This window comes from Ranitomeya variabilis, chromosome 4, assembly GCF_051348905.1.
Source record: "Ranitomeya variabilis isolate aRanVar5 chromosome 4, aRanVar5.hap1, whole genome shotgun sequence".
Lineage (NCBI taxonomy): Eukaryota > Metazoa > Chordata > Amphibia > Anura > Dendrobatidae > Ranitomeya > Ranitomeya variabilis.
The window spans coordinates 725555767-725576819 of record NC_135235.1 but is presented as its reverse complement, the minus strand read 5'-3'; the positions used below and the strand labels follow the sequence as shown (position 1 = coordinate 725576819).

Here is a 21053-nt window from a genome sequence, read left to right as displayed (position 1 = left end):
TTAATTTCCTCTTCTCCCTCTTCTGAAATTCCTGAGTTTTTGTCAGATTACCTGGATGTATCTGATGAGCCCAAATCCAGTTCCCTTCCACCGCATAGGGACTGTGATTGTGCTATTGACTTGATTCCAGGCTGTAAGTTCCCTAAGGGCCGACTTTTCAACCTGTCTGTGCCAGAACATGCCGCCATGCAGGGTTATGTTAAGGAGTCTTTGGAGAAGACCATCTTCGGCCATCTTCTTCACCATTGGGAGCAGGTTTTTTTTGTTGCCAAGAAGGATGGCTCCTTGAGACCCTGTATTGATTATCGCCTCTTGAATAAGATCATGGTCAAGTTCCAATACCCTTTGCCTTTGCTTTCTGATTTGTTTGCCAGGATTAAGGGGGCTAGTTGGTTTACTAAGATTGACCTTCGAGGGGCATATAATCTTGTTCGTATTAAGCAGGGTGACAAATGGAAAACTGCGTTTAATACGCCCGAAGGCCATTTTGAATACCTTGTGATGCCATTCGGGCTCTCTAATGCTCCATCTGTGTTTCAGTCCTTCATGCATGATATCTTTCTGAATTATCTTGATGAATTCATGATTGTATATTTGGATGATATTTTGATTTTTTCCGATGATTGGTAGTCTCATGTGAAACAGGTCAGGATGGTATTTCAGATCCTTCATGATAATGCTCTATTTGTGAAGGGGTCTAAGTGCCTCTTTGGAGTGCAGAAGGTTTCTTTTTTGGGTTTCATTTTTTCTCCCTCATCTATAGAAATGGATCCGGCTAAGGTTCATGCCATACATGATTGGATTCAGCCCACATCTGTGAAGAGCCTTCAGAAATTTTTGGGCTTTGCTAATTTATATCGCCGTTTCATTGCTAACTTCTCCAGTGTGGTTAAACCCCTGACCGATTTGACGAAGAAAGGCGCTGATGTGACGAATTGGTCCTCGGCGGCTGTTTCTGCCTTTCAGGAGCTTAAACGCCGATTTACTTCTGCCCCTGTGTTGCGTCAGCCGGATGTTTCTCTTCCATTTCAGGTTGAGGTTGACGCTTCTGAGATTGGGGCAGGGGCCGTTTTGTCTCAGAGGAATTCTGATGGTTCCTTGATGAAACCGTGTGCCTTCTTTTCTCGAAAGTTTTCGCCTGCGGAACGCAATTATGATGTCGGCAATCGTGAGTTGTTGGCTATGAAGTGGGCATTTGAGGAGTGGCGACATTGGCTTGAGGGGGCCAAGCACCGTATTGTGGTCTTGACCGATCATAAGAATCTGATTTACCTCGAGTCTGCCAAACGGCTGAATCCTAGACAGGCTCGATGGTCCCTGTTTTTCTCCCGTTTTGATTTTGTGGTCTCGTATCTTCCGGGTTCTAAGAATGTTAAGGCTGATGCCCTCTTTAGGAGCTTTTTGCCTGATTCTCCTGGGGTCCTTGATCCGGTTGGCATTCTGAAGGAAGGGGTGATTCTTTCTGTCATCTCCCCTGATTTACGACGGGTTCTTCAGGAATTTCAGGCTGATAAACCTGACCGCTGTCCAGTGGGGAAACTGTTTGTTCCTGATAGATGGACTAGTAAATTGATTTCTGAGGTTCATTGTTCTGTGTTGGCTGGCCATCCTGGGATTTTTGGTACCAGAGATTTGGTTGGTAGGTCCTTTTGGTGGCCTTCTTTGTCACAGGATGTGCGTTCTTTTGTGCAGTCCTGTGGGACTTGTGTGCTGGCCAAGCCTTGCTGTTCCCGCGCTAGTGGGTTGCTTTTGCCTTTGCCGGTCCTTGAGAGGCCTTGGACGCATATTTCTATGGATTTTATTTCAGATCTTCCGGTTTCCCAGAGGATGTCGGTTATCTGGGTGGTTTGTGACCGGTTTTCTAAGATGGTTCATTTGGTACCTTTGCCTAAATTGCCTTCCTCTTCTGATTTGGTTCCGTTGTTTTTTCAGCATGTGGTTCGTTTGCATGGCATTCCGGAGAATATTGTGTCCGATAGAGGTTCCCAGTTTGTTTCTAGGTTTTGGCGGGCCTTTTGTGCTAGGCTGGGCATTGATTTGTCTTTTTCTTCCGCATTTCATCCTCAGACAAATGGCCAAACCGAGCGAACTAATCAGACTTTGGAAACTTATTTGAGATGCTTTGTGTCTGCTGATCGGGATGATTGGGTGGCTTTCTTGCCATTGGCCGAGTTTGCCCTTAATAATCGGGCTAGTTCTGCTACTTTGGTTTCGCCCTTCTTTTGTAATTCTGGTTTTCATCATCGTTTTTCTTCAGGGCAGGTTGAGCCTTCTGATTGTCCTGGGGTGGATTCTGTGGTTGACAGGTTGCAGCAAATTTGGGCTCATGTGGTGGACAATTTGGTGTTGTCTCAGGAGGAGGCTCAGCGTTTTGCTAACCGTCGTTGGTGTGTTGGTTCCCGGGCTTCGGGTTGGGGATTTGGTCTGGTTGTCTTCCCGTCATGTTCCTATGAAGGTTTCTTCCCCTAAGTTCAAGCCTCGGTTTATTGGTCCTTATAGGATTTCTGAGATTATCAATCCAGTGTATTTTCGTTTGGCCCTTCCAGCCTCTTTTTCCATCCATAATGTTTTTCATAGATCTTTGTTGCGGAAATATGTGGTGCCCGTTGTTCCCTCTGTTGATCCTACTGCCCCGGTGTTGATTGATGGGGAGTTGGAGTATGTGGTTGAGAAGATTTTGGATTCTCGTTTTTCGAGGCGGAAGCTTCAGTATCTTGTCAAGTGGAAGGGTTATGGCCAGGAGGATAATTCTTGGGTTGTTGCCTTCGATGTTCATGCTGACGATTTGGTTTGTGCCTTTCATTTGGCTTGTCCTGATCGGCCTGGGGTCTCTGGTGAGGGTTCGGAGACCCCTCCTCAAGGGGGGGGGTACTGTTGTGAATTCTGCTCTTGGGCTCCCTCCGGTGGTTATAAGTGGTAGCGCTGCTGTTTTTGGATCATCAGGTGTGTCCACTTATTGCAATTCTGACTGGGCTATTTAGTCTTGCTTGACCCTTTAGTCAGTGCCAGTTGTCCATTGTTCCTGGAGGATTCACATCCCTGCTTGGTCTCTCCTGCTTTGCTGTTCATTTCAACAAAGATAAGTTCTGGCTTTGTTTTCTGCAGTCCACATGCTGTGGGCCTATAGTTCAGTACATTTCCATGTTTTGTCTTGTCCAGCTTGGTCTGTATAAGGATTTGTTCAGCCAAGCTGGTATCTCTGGAGATGCAGATATACCCTCCATATCTTTAGTTAGATGTGGAGATTTTGTATTTTCTGTGGTGGATATTTTCTAGTGTTTTAATACTGACCGCATAGTACTCTGTCCTATCCTTTCTATTTAGATAGACCGGCCTCCTTTGCTAAATCCTGATTTCAGTCTGTGTATGTTTTTTCCCTCTCCTCTCACAGTCAATATTTGTGGGGGCTGTCTATCCTTTGGGGATTTTCTCTGAGGCAAGATAGTTTTCCCTTTTCTATCTCTAGGGGTATTTAGTCCTCCGGCTGTGATGAGGTGTCTAGGGAGTGTCAGGTACATCCCACGGCTACTTCTAGTTGCGGTGTTAAGTTCAGGGTCTGCGGTCAGTACAGGTCCCACCTTCTCCAGAGTACGTTTCATGCTGCTTCTAGGCCACCAGATCATAACAGGGGCCATAATGTTTGTGCAGCACTATATGGGGCCATAAAGTTTGAGCAGCACTATATGGGGCCATAAAGTTTGAGCAGCACTATATGGGGCCATAACTGTTATGATCCTTAGTGGCTGAGGATCACAGATCTGACCAGCTAAGTAACTGTACATAGGACGAGCTCTAGGGAGGTGGTAACTGGACTGACCGCAATCCTGATCCTATCCAATACACACTAAAAGTAGCCGTGGAACATTCCTAAAATCCTAGACATCTCTTCACTGCCTGAGAAACTAGCTACCCCTAAAAAGAGAAAGCAAAGACCTCACTTGCCTCAGAGAAAATACCCCAAAGGTATAGAAAGCCCCCCACAAATAATAACGGTGAGTTAAGGGGAAAATACAAACGTAGAAATGAAACAGATTTAGCAAATGAGGCCCGCTAATCACTAGATAGCAGAAGATAGATAGGAAACTGTGCGGTCAGTAAAAAACCCTATACAAAATATCCACGCTGAGAGTTCAAGAACCCCCACACCAACTAACGGTGTGAGGGGAGAAACTCAGCCCCCTAGAGCTACCAGCAAGCGAGGAAATCACATATTATCATTAGCTGGTCAGAACTCATCATAAACAAAGAAACATATTGAACACTGATGAGCAAAAAATCAACAAACAGAAACTTAGCTTCTCTTGGAGAGACTGATAACGAATGTAGTCAGGAGGGATCAGAATAGCACTGAATACATCGACAGCAGGCAACAAATGGAGGTCCAGGTGAGCTAAATAGGAAACCAACTAGCAGATGACGAGACAGCTGATCCCAGCCACAGACCCGCAGAATGACAAAAAGAGCCACCAGAGGGAGCCCAAAGATAGCACTCACACAGTACCACTCGTGACCACAAGAGGGAGCCCAAGAACAGAGTTCACAACACATAACGTTTGTGCAGCACTATATGGGGCCATAACGTTTGTGCAGCACTATATGGGGCCATAACGTTTGTGCAGCACTATATGGGGCCATAACGTTTGCAGCACTATATGGGGCCATAAAGTTTGAGCAGCACTATATGGGGCCATAACATTTGTGCAGCACTATATGGAGCCATAACGTTTGTGCAGCACTATATGGGGCCATAAAGTTTGAGCAACACTATATGGGGCCATAACCTTTGTGCATCACTATATGGAGCCATAACGTTTGCAGCACTATATGGGGCCATAAAGTTTGAGCAGCACTATATGGGGCCATAACATTTGTGCAGCACTATATGGAGCCATAACGTTTGTGCAGCACTATATGGGGCCATAACGTTTGCAGCACTATATGGGGCCATAAAGTTTGAGCAACACTATATGGGGCCATAACCTTTGTGCATCACTATATGGGGCCATAACGTTTGCAGCACTATATGGGGCCATAAAGTTTGAGCAGCACTATATGGGGCCATAACATTTGTGCAGCACTATATGGAGCCATAACGTTTGTGCAGCACTATATGGGGCCATAACGTTTGCAGCACTATATGGGGCCATAAAGTTTGAGCAGCACTATATGGGGCCATAACATTTGTGCAGCACTATATGGAGCCATAACGTTTGTGCAGCACTATATGGGGCCATAACGTTTGCAGCACTATATGGGGCCATAAAGTTTGAGCAACACTATATGGGGCCATAACCTTTGTGCATCACTATATGGGGCAAGTGTCTGTATGGAGCCATAATTAACGTTTGTAAGGCACTACGGCATATGGTTCAAGTGTCTGTATGGAGCATCTTATAGGGCCATAATCAAGGTTTGTGCAGCACTATAAGGGGCAAATATCTTTATAGAGCATCTTTTGGGGCCATAATCAGCATTTGTGCAGCATTATATTGGGCAAATGTGTCTATGGAGCATCTTATGCGGCCTTTATTAACCTTTATGCAGGATTATATGGGGCATATTTTAATATGGAACATCTTATGGGGCCATCATAAACTGCATGGAGCATTATATGGGGCTCCTGATTCAATATGGATATTCAAAAACACTTAACCTACTGGTCTCAATTAATTTTACTTTTATTGGTATCTATTTTTACTTTTGACATTTACCGGTAGCTGCTGCATTTCCCACCCTAGGCTTATACTCGAGTCATTAAGTTTTCCCATTTTTTTGTGGCAAAATTAGGGGGGTCGGCTTATACTCGGGTCGGCTTATACTCGAGTATATACGGTACATTGAAGAAGAACTCACCACCTCTCGTGGCAGTCTGTTCTACTCATTGATCACACTCACTGTCAAAAGGTTTTTTTCTAATATCCAATCTGTGTCTCCTCCACTTCAGTTTCATCCCATTGCTTCTAATCTTTCCTTGTGCAAATGAGAATAAATCAATAAAGCTATTTTTACATACCGTATATACTCGAGTATAAGCCGACCTGAGTATAAGCCGAGTCACCTAATTTTACCTAAAAAAAGTGGGAAACTTATTGACTCGAGTATTAGCTGGGTAAGCATTGTCCCCTCATCCCTATCCTTGTATGCGCGGCCCCATCCCTATACTTGTATGCACGGCCCCATCCTAATCCTTGTATGCATGGCCCCATCCCTATCCTTGTATGCACGGCCCCATCTCTATCCTTGTATGCACGGCCCCATCCCTATCCTTGTATGCACGGCTCCATCCCTATCCTGGTATGCACGGCCCCATCCCTATCCTTGTATTCACGGCTCCATTCCTATCCTTGTATGCGCGGCCCCATCCCTATTCTTGTATGCGCGGCCCCATCCCTATCCTTGTATGTACGGCCCCATCCCTATTCTTGTATGCACGGCCCCATCCCTATCCTTGTATGTACGGCCCCATCCCTATCCTTGTATGCACGGCTCCATCCCTATCCTTGTATGCACGGCCCCATCCCTATTCTTGTATGCACGGCCCCATCCCTATTCTTGTATGATTAGCCCCCATCAAAAAACATTAAACAAGTAAACCATTACACTTACGCACTTAAGCATTGCATGGCCGGGACATCATGCGCTGCTCACAAGCAGAGCACAGCTTCCGGAATACTCACCGCTCCCAATGCCGGAACTATGTTTGTGGGCAGTGAGTATTAATTAGCGCACACAGCGTCAACCGCCAGGCGGTCATGTGTGCCGCTACTTCAGAGAAATTAATTTTCAGACTGAATATTCATCTCTGTTAAGTAGCAGCACACGTGACCTCCCGGCAGCTGCAGGACCGGCTGCTGCAGCTGACACTGCGCGAGCTTTTACAGAGGAATCAATATTCATTTCTTTTATAGCAGCGGGCACCGGAGTTAGCTTCAGCAGCCGGGTCCTACCTCTGTGACCCGCTGCTCCGCCGCTACCTCTCCCCCTCCATGTTCTGGACACCTCACTCGAGTATAAGCTGAGGGGGGTGATTTCAGCATAAAAAAAATGTGCTGAAAACCTCTACTTATACTCGAGTATATACATCATCTTACCATTTTTACAGACAGTTTTAGGAGAAATGTTCAAAAATATAAAGTTCAAGGATATTTTATTGAAAAATAATTGGTTTTATTCTTGACAGATGACTGTACCTGGAGATCAGAGGGACAGCTGACATCTTCAATTTTAAAATCGTATGATCTTGAGATCTCACAGTATACAATTGAAGTGAATGCCATTACTCCAGATATACCATCATCCCTTCACAGCAAAGATCTGTCATCTGATTCAGTACCAACTACTAAGGAAAATCAAAGACCCAAAAGAGGCATTAAAAAACAAACTGCTCCTAAAGCAAGGAAGTCCTTTTCATGTTCAGAATGTGGGAAATGTTTTAATTGGAAACATCATTTTGATCGACACCAAAGAATCCACACAGGAGAAAAGCCTTTTTCCTGTTCAGAATGTGGGAAATGCTTTATCCAGAAATGTAATTTTGATATCCACCTGAGAAACCACACAGGGAATATGCCTTTTTCATGTTCAGAATGTGGGAAATGTTTTAATAAGAAAGGGACTCTTGATGACCACCACAGAACTCACACAGGGGAGAAGCCTTTTTCATGTTTAGAATGTGGAAAATGTTTTGCACACAAATCACATCTTATCGAACATCAGAGACGCCACACGGGGGTGAAGCCTTATTTCTGTTCAGAATGTGGAAAATGTTTTGTGAGGAAATCAGATCTTGTTAGACACCAGAGACGCCACACAGGGGAGAAGCCTTTTTTCTGTTTAGAATGTGGAAAATGTTTTGTGAGGAAATCAGATCTTGTTACACACCAGAGACTCCACACAGGGGAGAAGCCTTTTTCATGTTCAGAACAGAATGTGGAAAATATTTTGTAGAGAAATATCTCCTTGTTAATCACCAGAGAACCCACACATGGCAGAAGCCTTTTTCCTGTTCAGAATGTGGAAAATATTTTAACCAGAAATCATATTTGGTTAAGCACCAGAGAATTCACAAAGGGGAGAAGCCTTTTTCATGTTCAAAATGTGGGAAATGTTTTACCTTGAAATCGCATCTTGATATACACCTGAGAATCCACACAGGGGAGAAGCCTTTTTCATGTTCAGAATGTGGAAAATGTTTTGTGACGAAATCACATCTTGTTAGACACCAGAGACTCCACACAGGGAAGAAGCCTTTTTCATGTTCAGAATGTGGAAAATGCTTTGTGTGAAAATCAGATCTTGTTAGACACCAGAGAACCCACACAGGAGAGAAGCCTTTTTCATGTTCAAAATGTGGGAAATGTTTTATCCAGAAATCGAATCTTTATAAACACCAGAGAACCCACACAGGGCAGAAGCCTTTTCCTGTTCATAATGTGGAAAACGTTTTGTGACAAAATCAGATCTTGTTAGACACCAGAGACTCCACAAAGGGGAGAAGCCTTTTTCATGTTCAGAATGTGGAAAATATTTTGTAGCCCTGCTCTATGTAGCAGAAGCAATCAGACAAGTGCAGCTTCTAGTCTCCCATGGGACTACTGAAGCAAGTAGATAGTTAAAAAAAATGTTTTTAAAAATATTAAAAAATTATAAAAGTTCATATCACTCCCTCTCGCCCCCCCCAAAACAAAAAAAAAATATAAAAAAAACAAATATACACATATTTGGAATCACTGCATTCAGAATCGCCTGCTCTATCAATATATAAAAAGAATTTATCCAATCAGTAAATGGTGTAGCGAGAAAAAAAATTAAAACGCCAGAATTATTATTTTTTGGTCGCTGCAACATTGCAATAAAATGCAAAAATGCAATCAAATGATCGTATCTACACCAAAATGGTAACAATAAAAATGTCAGACCGGTGCGCAAGCAATAAGCTCTCATCCAGGTCCCGAAAAATGGAGACGATATGGGTCTCGGAAAATGGCAACTTTTTTTTTTTTACAAACTTTGGAATTTTTTTTCACCACTTAAATAAAAAGGTTTAGTGTCTGTGAGCTTGTAATGACCTGGAGAATCATAATGTCAGGTCAGTTTTAGCATTTAGTGAACATGGTAAATAAAAATAAAAAAAACTGTTGTGGAATTGCACTTTTCTTGCAATTTCACCGCATTTGGATTTTTTCCCCATTTTCCCTTACATGGTATGGTAAAATAAATGGTGTCTTTCAAAAGAATAACTTGTCCTGCAAAAAACAAGCCCTCACAAGGCCATATTGACGGAAAAATAAAAAAGCTATGGCTGTGTGAAGAAGGGGAGCAAAAAATGGAAACTCAAACTGAAATAACCCTGGTTCTTAAGGGGTTAAATAGACCAATCATGAGGAATAAGAAGGGGTTGTCTTAGTAGTGGACAACCCTTTTAAACATCAAAAATCCCACACAGATAGCAGTCATTATTAGCGATGAGCGAGCGGTAAAATACTTCAGTGCTCGATATTTGAGTCAACAGGTCGCATGCTCAGCAGACTTTTCCAGGAAGACTGAGGGGGCAGGAAAATTGCTGAAATGGATGAAAACTGCGCTAAATTGGAATGAGAACAGCATGGGGAAGATGGCTGGATGCATCTCTGACTCTCAGGTCACTTTTGGGATCAATGTTGTTGGAGTATTACACCACTTTTAAGGAGTGATTCCAAAACCGAAAATAAAATGTACAGGGGGATTGGCCCCTACACACGTCCATCATTAACGGACAGGTGACGTCACCGTTCAGTCACGCCCCCCGCTCACCACGCTACTCCTACAGCGGCGCCATCGGCTGAGGCTAACTGTGGTGAACACCAGCGTTTTCACGGGGTGTTGCAGCTTTGGGAGGACACTCCCGCATCTGATACAAGTGGACATTGGGCAGGAAACTACCACGCAAGTCCGACCACCCTTTACAGGACCAGTACACACCACACCTGTCGGATTGGCTGCTGCTTTGGCTTCAGGCACATTGTGACTAGCATCATTGTGATTTGCTGGTACAGCATTTGCATTACGAAAATATAATGTGCTTTACAAGTAAAACCATTCGTTCTTGTATATCAGGCAATTTAAAAAAGAGAAAAAATAAGCTTCCTTCACCCCTTAGTTTGTGTTTACACGTAGCCTCTTTGCTGCATTTTTCCATTTTCTCATTGCTTTCAATGGTGAAAAAAACATTCATTGTAAATGTCATTTTACTATTTTACTACCTTATCTGGACATGTGGTGTGTGACATAGTGAGGCACATCCTGTTTACTTTATGAAGGGACTATGAAAATCACAAATCCTATGCGGACAATGCAAGAACTTCCAAAAATTAGAAGGAGGAGGGACTCTGATACTCCCTGTATTAGACATAAAGGAGGGTCTCATAAACATTCTTTTAAAATTGTTAGGAAGAGGGACTTCTAGACTCAAAAAGTTTAAGCACTAAGTGCAAGGTCTAGTAAAAATTTAAATGAGGGTGTGATGACACGGCATTTTATTTTAATTAACCAGATGTCTATTTTCAATAAGCCAGGAGGAATAGACTGTTATCTATATGACGACAATTGAATTTATGCAATTGTTCTTCAGTTGGTCAAAAACCATACACTGTTGTCATGAGTCTTAAATGTTGATTTTTGATCATTTTAAATGGCTAATGTTTGCCTCTTACATCAGCTCCTACAACTTATTGTCTGCATTCTTTGCAAGACACTGATACAGGATACTGCAGTTGGGCAGTATGCTTTAGCCAACTGCGGGCAAAACCGAAAAGCATTAGTGCGCATGCGCCGCCGCACTATGACCCAGTAGTATTTCGCTGTGTTCTCGGATATAGTGCGCTGGTGCATGTGCACTAATGCTTTTCTGCTTTGCCCGCAGTTGGGCAAAGCATACTGCACGTGCGCAAGGCAAGATTGCATTGCGCACCCGTGTACTACGGATGCAACCTAATCCAATTCAAGACAATATTGCGGCCGGCGGGAAAGGAAGGTGTGAATTAAAGCACAGAAAACATTGCCCATCGGACCGTAAACAGAGCCCGCCAAATTTAGGTGACAGAGCCTTTAATAACCTGAATCCTCTGGTCGGACTTTACTTTATCAGTGTGGTTTTCTGGACTCTTTACCTGTGTCCTTCTTGCTTTTGATACCCATGTGATGGTTATATGTATCTAATTGTACTTTTGTAACTTTTACTTTATTATGTGACATTGCTATTTATTAAATGCTATTATGTAGACAGTAGTTTTGACTCCATATTTTTCGAATTTCACAATAAAGAACAATGCATATTCATTATGCTGCACAGTGTATAAAAGGTAGATGTTGGTACGGTAAAAGCAGTGTTAGTCTGACTGCTACCGTATAGAATATGGCTCAGTCTCAGCACTGAAGGATCAAATGTCTTCTTGGATTGTTGCCTGCCAGGCAATTGCACAAGAGAAATAGTGGAGAGCTGCCCCGGCCAGTGCCAGCAAATCTCTGTTCAGTATCTTCTAAGATCAGCGGTGGGTCCCGTCACAGTGCCTCGGTGCTGCGCCTCGATACTGCGATCGTTGTGGCTAGTGCAGGTTCCGATGATGCTTCTCAGTTCCTGTGTACTCCACGTGCCGGTAAGGCAATTGCTGCGGCTGGAGCAGGGCCTGTGTGATGTGTTAGACCAGGTGATATCCGCGTGACTTGAAAGATGTATGGAACATAGTAATGACCATTCAAACCAATGCATTTCGGAAAACAGGCCACCCTTTCTCTAAACATTTAGTTGAAAAACATGGGGGTCTTGCACAGAATATGGTGACTTGAAACATCTACCTTTAATAGACCCCGTGCATCATAATGAATATGTATTGTTCTTTATTGTATGTAATTACATAACTTTTCCTTGTGGAAATAGGGGTTAATGATTACAGCCCTTTTATCTAACAGTACCTACCAGTATTTATATGCATGAACAACTAACTGGGCATCTTTCACAATTAAACTAGTGTGAATAGGCACAAGGTCTACAGTATTTTAATCCTGTTCCCTCCCCCCCCCCTTTATCCACACTGCCCACAGATCATTCTATATGTTATACTATCTTATGGGTCCTCTTTGTACTGACTAGTGTGAACAGGTACAAGGCCCAAAACTAGTTCTACAAGGCCCAAAGCTAGCTCACACTGTTCACCAGTCATTTTTCATCTTCACCTAGGTGTATCAGCGCGAATATTCATAATACTTATCTATGTGTTATTTGCCTGTTTTGTGGTTCAATAAAGAATTGCCACATTGTTTTATCCTCATCCTGCGTTGTCTGAGTAGTATTATGCACATGGTAAAAAGAGAGCGGGCATTCAGTGGGATGAGTTCTGGTCCATGTGATTTCGGCTGGCGGACTAGAGCACCCGCTGACCCCAATGTCTCCACAGAGGGACTTCAATACACTATGGAAGACACTGATTGACAAAGTAAGGCTGTGTGCACACGCAGCATATTTTTCGTGTTTTTTCGCTATAAAAATGCTATAAAACCGCGAAAAAAACGCTAACATTAAGCATCCTATTTAAAAGAATGCATTCTGCATTTTTTGTGCACATGCTGCATTTTTTCCTGAGCGGAATCGCATTCCAGAAAAAAACGCAGCATGTTCATTAAAATTGCGGAATCGCAGCGATTCTGCACCCATAGGAGTGCATTGATCTGCTTACTTCCCGCACGGGGCTGTGCACACCATGCGGGAAGCAAGCAGATCATGTGCGGTTGGTACCCAGGGTGGAGGAGAGGAGACTCTCCTCCACGGACTGGGCACCATATAATTGGTAGAAAATAAAATAATTAAAATAAAAAATAGTGATATACTCACCTTCAATGTCCCCCGCAGTCTTCCCGCCTCTCCGCTGCACGCTGCCGCTTCGGTTCCTATAGCTGCTGTGCGGTGAAGGACCTGCGATGATGTCGCGGTCTTGTGATTGGTCGCGAGACTGCATATGACCGCTCACGCGACCAATCACAAGCCGCGACGTCATCGCAGGCCCTTCACCGCACACCAGCTATAGGAACGGACGCCGCTGAGGTCTGCATGTGAGTATAACCATTTTTTTTATTTTTTTTCATTATTTTTAAACATTCTATCTTTTACTATAGATGCTGCATAAGCAGTATTATCATGGAAAAGAATAGATGTAGCCCGAAAAAAGGACTTTTGGTTTTAACTTACAGCAGCAAGGACTGTAAGGCAATAAACCTGCCTATATGCCTCTAATGCTAAACTATCCCTTATCCAGCAGCTAGCCCTAAGGTACCTTCACATTAAGCGACGCTGCAGCGATAGCGACAACGATGCCGATCGCTGCAGCGTCGCTGTTTGGTCGCTGGAGAGCTGTCACACAGACCGCTCTCCAGCGACCAACTATGCCGAGGTCCCCGGGTAACCAGGGTAAACATTGGGTTGCTAAGCTCAGGGCGGCCCTAACAGCAGAGCGGTGACGTCACCGCTGTGCTGTACTTTCACTTTACGGCCGGCGCTCAGTCAGTGCGGGAAGCGGATGCCGGGGGACGCGAAGGTGAGTATGTGCTGTTTGTTTTTTTTACATTTTACACTGGTAACCAGGGTAAACATCGGGTTACTAAGCGCGGCCCTGCGCTTAGTAACCCGATATTTACCCTGGTTACCAGTGTAAAACATCGCTGGCATCGTTGCTTTTGGTGTCAAACACGACGATAAACGCCGGTCTGACGACCAAATAAAGTTCTGAACTTTCAGCAACGACCAGCGATATCACAGCAGGATCCTGATCGCTGCTGCGTGTCAAACTAAACGATATCGCTATCCAGGAGGCTGCAACGTCACGGATCGCTAGCGATATCGTTTAGTGTGACGGTACCTCTACAATAATATAGCCTCCTCATAAAGCCTAAACACTAAGTGCAAGAGCTGCCAAAAATTAGAAGCACTAGTAAAATAACTTTTTGATATCTCATTACCATTGCGACACTGTGTTGGTTATAGGCAGTCATAGTTTGGTCCCTGTTATCTGGTCATGTTTCTCCTGTTTTCTTGTTTTTAATTTTTGTATGTGTGTCTTTTTGTATATTAATTGTATTTTTATCTAGTTTTTAGGACGCCTGTTTTGGGTTGCTATTATCTTTGTATGCTGATAATCTTCCTTTCTACGAATATTTGGGATGAATGGAGACACCATGAAAGTCCATGATGGAATATTTCTTCTCTCAGTCTTCCACATTGTTGTGTTTTTATGTTGATTTATTATTATTTATTATTAAGGATATTTTTTTGCAATATTGAATATGTGCTATATTCACGTATATTTTTTGTATCTTGTTATATGAAATTAGGGTGTTTTCTTTATATATATATATATTTATTCTCTTTGGTGGTACATATATTTATATATTATTATGTCCACTATTTTAGATTATGATATTATACGTTAATTCGTTTTATGCTGCTTAGATTGCTGCTGGTATTAACTTATTTGCATATTTATTATATCATAGAGGTTTCCATGTATTCTTGGGATATATGTTATATTCACTTATTTATTCACTTGTATAATATTAAATTTGTAGATATATTTATCTATTTTGGTCATATATATTTTTTTATAGTATTAAGTTTATATTTGCATATTTATACAGCATCATGTTCATATATTGTCTAGTTTTTATTTTTTATTTTTTATTTTGCGATATTTTTCTGTATATATGTTTATATAATATTAGGTACATATATTGTTTTATTAGGGTAGTTTTTTTTTTTTTTTGTTATCTAGTATGCTGTGATATATCTCATTTTTGCTGTCAACTTATATAGGTTCAATTAGCAGTCATATCATGCAGTTTCATTACTTTGTTGCACCTTAGCACTTTTCACTATAGGGTTAATGCACATATTACCTACGTAGTATCCGGTTTCATGTGGGTACACCTTTTTTTTATATATTTTTTTATCTTTTCTAGCTTCAGCTACATGATTGCGCATGTGCGGGTCAGTGATGTCCCTGAGATTTCCGGCTCTGCGCATTACGGAGATGCTAGGCTTTTCAGGCTTGCATCACTGGCGCGGTAACACGGAAGTCTCGTTGTATGGGAGTCCATAGACTCACACATGCGCTGCTACACACTCATCATGCTGACGCCGGCCACAGCTGTTTCATGTGGTTATAAAGACTGAGTAGTTTGTTAGAGACACACATGCCCCCTATCTGAGGAAGCCAGTCAGGCGAAACGGCGCTGTCGGGGTCGCTGTGGAACATCTCCCACCAGGACAGTTATTTGTAAGTTCATTATTGTTTGTCTACAATGGCGTGCCATATGCTTACACACTGCATTGTAGTATATAGAGAAATCTATCAGATGTAGCATTAGAGCACTTTAGATTGGGCAAGTCATGGGTTACTACTGAGGCTAATTACACTTGGTACTATAGGAACTGTTGGTTCCTGTCCATTTGATTGTATGTTATATACCTCTTCTAGTACTGGCTTGCTCTTGTAGCAAATTGTTTATTTTTGTATTTTCTGGTGTGGTTATTGTTCCCAGCCATTTTAATGAACTTTACCCTGCTTTTTTCTACATATTTTGTATTTTTTTAATTATGTTAATTAAAATTGGTTTTTAAATTTATAGCCTATGCCTCTTTTTCCCTTCATATGTTCTGGGGAAATTTTTGGTCTTATGTCATGATTTTGAGGTGTGCTGGATACCTTTGTGGGACTCTTGATAAAATTACTGTGCATTTTCTGTTTTCTAACAGATTGTCCGTACTATTTAAAATGGATCTGAAGGCCAGAGAGACTAACTGGCGGTCCAAAGCGAGTGATTTATTTAAGCAGGGAGGTTCTGCAGGATTACAGGATGTAACTATTGAGAATAGGGACCTGTCTATACAATATAAAAATGCTGTCCACAAGAAGACTAAAACATGGTGGAATAAAACCACATTGGAGAATTATGTTGCCCGTGATATTGTACCGAGGGGACTTCGGGTTCAAGTTTATCCTTCATTTGATTTGGAAGACTCGGAGCTAATTTCAAGATGGAAAAAAGCGGCTATCACATGCTCAATGGAATTCATGAAAATTATTATTGACAAAAATACGCTTTGTATGAATATGTTAGATAAGGAAATTGATGAACTACATAGAGAATTGAAAAAACAATTAGCAGCCGACAAAATGGAGAGTTTTATTCAAACTATTGAGAAAGAAATAGACAAAAAAGAGACAGAAATTAGTGATCTCAAATTGAAGAAATTCATTAGAGACACTACAGACTTTGAAACAGACAAAATCTTTAGATGGCAGCTTCCTAAAAAGAAATTTAATGGGTCTGTAACGAAAACAGGAGGGTCCTCACGTGAACTGTTGTCATATGCTGAAAGCAGTACCTCTTGCAGTGAAGCTGAAGGCTCTAATGAAAGTTTTGTACGCACCAGGACATCAAATAGGGAGAATAGGAGATATCCGGACATCTTCTACAACAAAAAAACCAATAAGCGTACTAATGATAGATCCAAGGTAATTAACCTATCGGACCATATTCTCACTGAATCACAAAAACTGTTGCTGGAAAAGGGTTTAACTTTCTCGCCTTCTTCACATCTAGATAAGTTCGAGGTAGTGAAAGATCTACATCTGTTCGCACGCAAGATTATATTGCAGAAGTTACATCATAGAACAGATATAGATGAGATATTTTCCACTGAGGTTGAAAAAGAGGCCTTGAAAAACCTTGAGGAATTATTGGATGAGAATGAATCTGAGGAGGACGGTAAGTTCCCTGTACATTTGTTGGGGAAATCCAAGAAATTTCCAAGTCTGAGCATTTGTTCAGCCGTGGAGATTTTCACTAAAATGGTTACCAGAGAAATTGAAAGTCTGCCCCCCATCCCCAATTGGGTTTCCAATTTAGATTGCAATGAGAGAAGGGCGTTGAAGGAGCTTCAAACATGGGATGACTTAGTCATCAAGCAGGCCGATAAAGGGGGCAATACGGTATTATGGCCAAATAGAATGTATGAAAAACAGGCGAATAAGATCTTGGGTAATGCAAATTGTTATAGGAAACTTTGCTATAATCCGTTATCTGAATTTCAACAAGATTTAGTGAAGATTTTGGAGTCCGCTTTTGAAGACGGAGTCATCCCCAAAAAATTGGTTGAAATTATAAGCAAGTTGCAACCTAAGTTAGCTACTTTCTATTTGTTGCCCAAATTGCACAAAAATCCGTTAGATCCCCCTGGTAGGCCGATAGTATCGGGAAATGATAGCCTTTGTGAGATAATTTCCACAGTCATCGATTATTATTTGCAGCCACTAGTGCAGACGTTACCTTCGTATATTAAGGACACCACAATGATTCTGAAAAGGTTAGATTCTTTACATCTGGAAAAGGGGGCGGTCTTAGTTACTGCCGATGTGGAAGCACTGTATTCCTCCATTAAGCATTCTGATGGATTAAAAGCTGTTTCACATTATTTGAGAGAGAGTAATTTAGAACCCTTGCTCATTGATTTGATTCTAACCTTACTTGAGTTTGTGTTGGAACACAATGTGTTCTTATTTGGTAAAGATATTTACCTCCAAAGACAGGGTACTGCGATGGGGGCCACTTGTGCCCCCTCGTATGCGAACCTGTTTATGGGGTACTGGGAGCGTTTGATTTTTCAGGATGATGATTGGGGGAATGAAGCTATACAAGGGTGGAGTCGTTACATAGATGATATCCTGTTTATATGGGAGGATTCGTCTGATAAATTATTTGATGTTATGAAGAAATTAAATCAGAACAATTTCAATATCAAATTGACATACAAATTTGGGAGAACTGTGGATTTCTTGGATCTTAAAATTGTTGCTTTGGAGGATGGTAAAATTATCACAGATGTATTTAGAAAGCCCACAGCAACTAACACCCTATTGCATGCCTCTTCTGCCCATCATAGATCCACCATTAATGGTATACCTACGGGGCAATTCCTTCGTGTTAAGAGAATTTGCAGTAACACGGAAGATTATGACAATCAAGCGTCGGATCTTGTCAGAAGATTCTCTGAGAGAGGATACAGTAACAGGCAAATTAAAAAAGGTTTCAAAAAGGCCTCTTCTGTTTCCAGGGAAGAACTCTTGTATGGCAACAAAAGAAGTGACAGAAAAAAGACTGATGAGAATGGAGTTAGATTTATCACCAAATTTAACAAACAGTGGCCTGAATTAACGAAAATCATGCATAAGCATTGGGGTATTCTACAATCGGATCCAATATTGAAGCAATTTCTTCCGAGCCGCCCATTAATGGTTCCCAGGAGATCCAGAAATTTGAAGGATTTACTTGTACATAGTCACTACTCATCTACCAAGCCCAGTCTTGCATCTTCAGGAGGTAATGGTTTCTTTCCTTGCAATATGTGTAAGGGTTGTTATAATCTTACTAAAAGTAAAACATTTGTTAATTTTGATGGCTCCAAAATCTTTGAAATACGTAAGAGGCTTACCTGCACCTCTAAGGGCGTAATCTATCATGCTCTATGTCCGTGTAAGAAAGTATATATTGGGCTCACCACTCGGGAGCTAAGAATCAGGACAAGGGAGCATGTTAGAGACATAGGGTACCGTCACACATGGAAATTTTCATCGCTGCGACGGCACGATCCGTGACGTCGCAGCGATCGTATGAATATCGCTCCAGCGTCGTAGACTGCGGTCACACGTTGCAATCACGGCGCTGGAGCGATGCCGAAGTCCCCGGGTAACCAGGGTAAACATCGGGTAACTAAGCGCAGGGCCGCGCTTAGTAACCCGATGTTTACCCTGGTTACCAGCGTAAACGTAAAAAAACAAACAGTACATACTCACCCGTCGGTGTCCTTCAGGTCCCTTGCCGTCTGCTTCCTGCTCTGAGTGCAGCCGTACAGTGAGAGCAGAGCGCAGCACCGCTGTGATCTGCTCTCACTTTCCGGCCGGCACTCAGAGCAGGAAGCAGACGGCAAGGGACCTGAAGGACACCGACGGGTGAGTATGTACGGTTTGTTTTTTTACGTTTACGCTTGTAACCAGGGTAAACATCGGGTTACTAAGCGCGGCCCTGCGCTTAGTTACCCGATGTTTACCCTGGTTACAAGCGAAGACATCGCTGGATCGCTGTCACACACAACGATCCAGCGATGTCAGCGGGTGATCAAGCGACGAAAGAAAGTTCCATACGATCTGCTACGACGTACGATTCTCAGCAGGATCCCTGATCGCTGCTGCGTGTCAGACACTGCGATATCGTAACGATATCGCTAGAACGTCACGAATCGTAACGTCGTAGCGATGGAAATTTCAATGTGTGACGGTACCCATAGAAAAGTCAAAAAGTGTGGAAGACCTCAGCACTTTAAAAACTCTGCCTAGGCATTTCAAGCTGTACCATCAGTCTGATCCTAGAGGACTTAAGATCCGAGCGATTGATCAGATTCAATTGGGTGCCAGGGGGGGGGAATTTGGCTAAAGTTTTAGCCCAAAAGGAGAGCAAATGGATCTACCTATTGGGGACCATGGCTCCCCAGGGTCTTAATGAGACCTTGGGTTTCAATTCCTTTTTATAAAATTTGGTGAGTCCTTACCTTTACTTATGATCTATTTTTGATATCTCATTACCATTGCGACACTGTGTTGGTTATAGGCAGTCATAGTTTGGTCCCTGTTATCTGGTCATGTTTCTCCTGTTTTCTTGTTTTTAATTTTTGTATGTGTGTCTTTTTGTATATTAATTGTATTTTTATCTAGTTTTTAGGACGCCTGTTTTGGGTTGCTATTATCTTTGTATGCTGATAATCTTCCTTTCTACGAATATTTGGGATGAATGGAGACACCATGAAAGTCCATGATGGAATATTTCTTCTCTCAGTCTTCCACATTGTTGTGTTTTTATGTTGATTTATTATTATTTATTATTAAGGATATTTTTTTGCAATATTGAATATGTGCTATATTCACGTATATTTTTTGTATCTTGTTATATGAAATTAGGGTGTTTTCTTTATATATATATATATTTATTCTCTTTGGTGGTACATATATTTATATATTATTATGTCCACTATTTTAGATTATGATATTATACGTTAATTCGTTTTATGCTGCTTAGATTGCTGCTGGTATTAACTTATTTGCATATTTATTATATCATAGAGGTTTCCATGTATTCTTGGGATATATGTTATATTCACTTATTTATTCACTTGTATAATATTAAATTTGTAGATATATTTATCTATTTTGGTCATATATATTTTTTTATAGTATTAAGTTTATATTTGCATATTTATATAGCATCATGTTCATATATTGTCTAGTTTTTATTTTTTATTTTTTATTTTGCGATATTTTTCTGTATATATGTTTATATAATATTAGGTACATATATTGTTTTATTAGGGTAGTTTTTTTTTTTTTTTTTTTTTTTTTTTTTTTGTTATCTAGTATGCTGTGATATATCTCATTTTTGCTGTCAACTTATATAGGTTCAATCAGCAGTCATATCATGCAGTTTCGTTACTTTGTTGCACCTTAGCACTTTTCATTATAGGGTTAATGCACATATTACCTACGTAGTATCCGGTTTCATGTGGGTACACCTTTTTCCTATCTTATATAGGTTCAATCAGCAGTCATATCATGCAGTTTCGTTACTTTGTTGCACCTTAGCACTTTTCACTATAGGGTTAATGCACATATTACCTACGTAGTATCCGGTTTCATGTGGGTACACCTTTTTTTTATATATTTTTTTATCTTTTCTAGCTTCAGCTACATGATTGCGCATGTGCGGGTCAGTGATGTCCCTGAGATTTCCGGCTCTGCGCATCACGGAGATGCTAGGCTCTTCAGGCTTGCATCACTGGCGCGGTAACACGGAAGTCTCGTTGTATGGGAGTCCATAGACTCACACATGCGCTGCTACACACTCATCATGCTGACACCGGCCACAGCTGTTTTTTATGTGGTTATAAAGACTGAGTAGTTTGTTAGAGACACACATGCCCC

At 41.6% G+C, this 21053-nt stretch overlaps 1 protein-coding gene across 1 annotated transcript; it reads left to right on the top strand.

The window, feature by feature from the left end:
• Positions 1-15637: 15637 nt before the first annotated feature.
• On the top strand, positions 15638-18322 carry LOC143769341 (uncharacterized). Its single transcript, XM_077257825.1, has 2 exons — positions 15638-16794; positions 17969-18322. The coding sequence occupies exons 1-2, from the start codon at positions 15675-15677 to the stop codon at positions 18238-18240; spliced, it is 1392 nt and encodes a 463-aa protein (XP_077113940.1). The 5' UTR covers positions 15638-15674; the 3' UTR covers positions 18241-18322.
• The last annotated feature ends 2731 nt before the right edge of the window (positions 18323-21053 follow it).

Bases quoted from the DNA above. Each gene is read 5' to 3' on its own strand.
- LOC143769341 (XM_077257825.1), top strand. From the start codon at position 15,675: ATGTTCTGGGGAAATTTTTGGTCTTATGTCATGATTTTGAGGTGTGCT. The intron at 16,795-17,968 runs GTAAGTTCCCTG...TGCCCATCATAG, and splicing joins GAATGAATCTGAGGAGGACG to ATCCACCATTAATGGTATAC.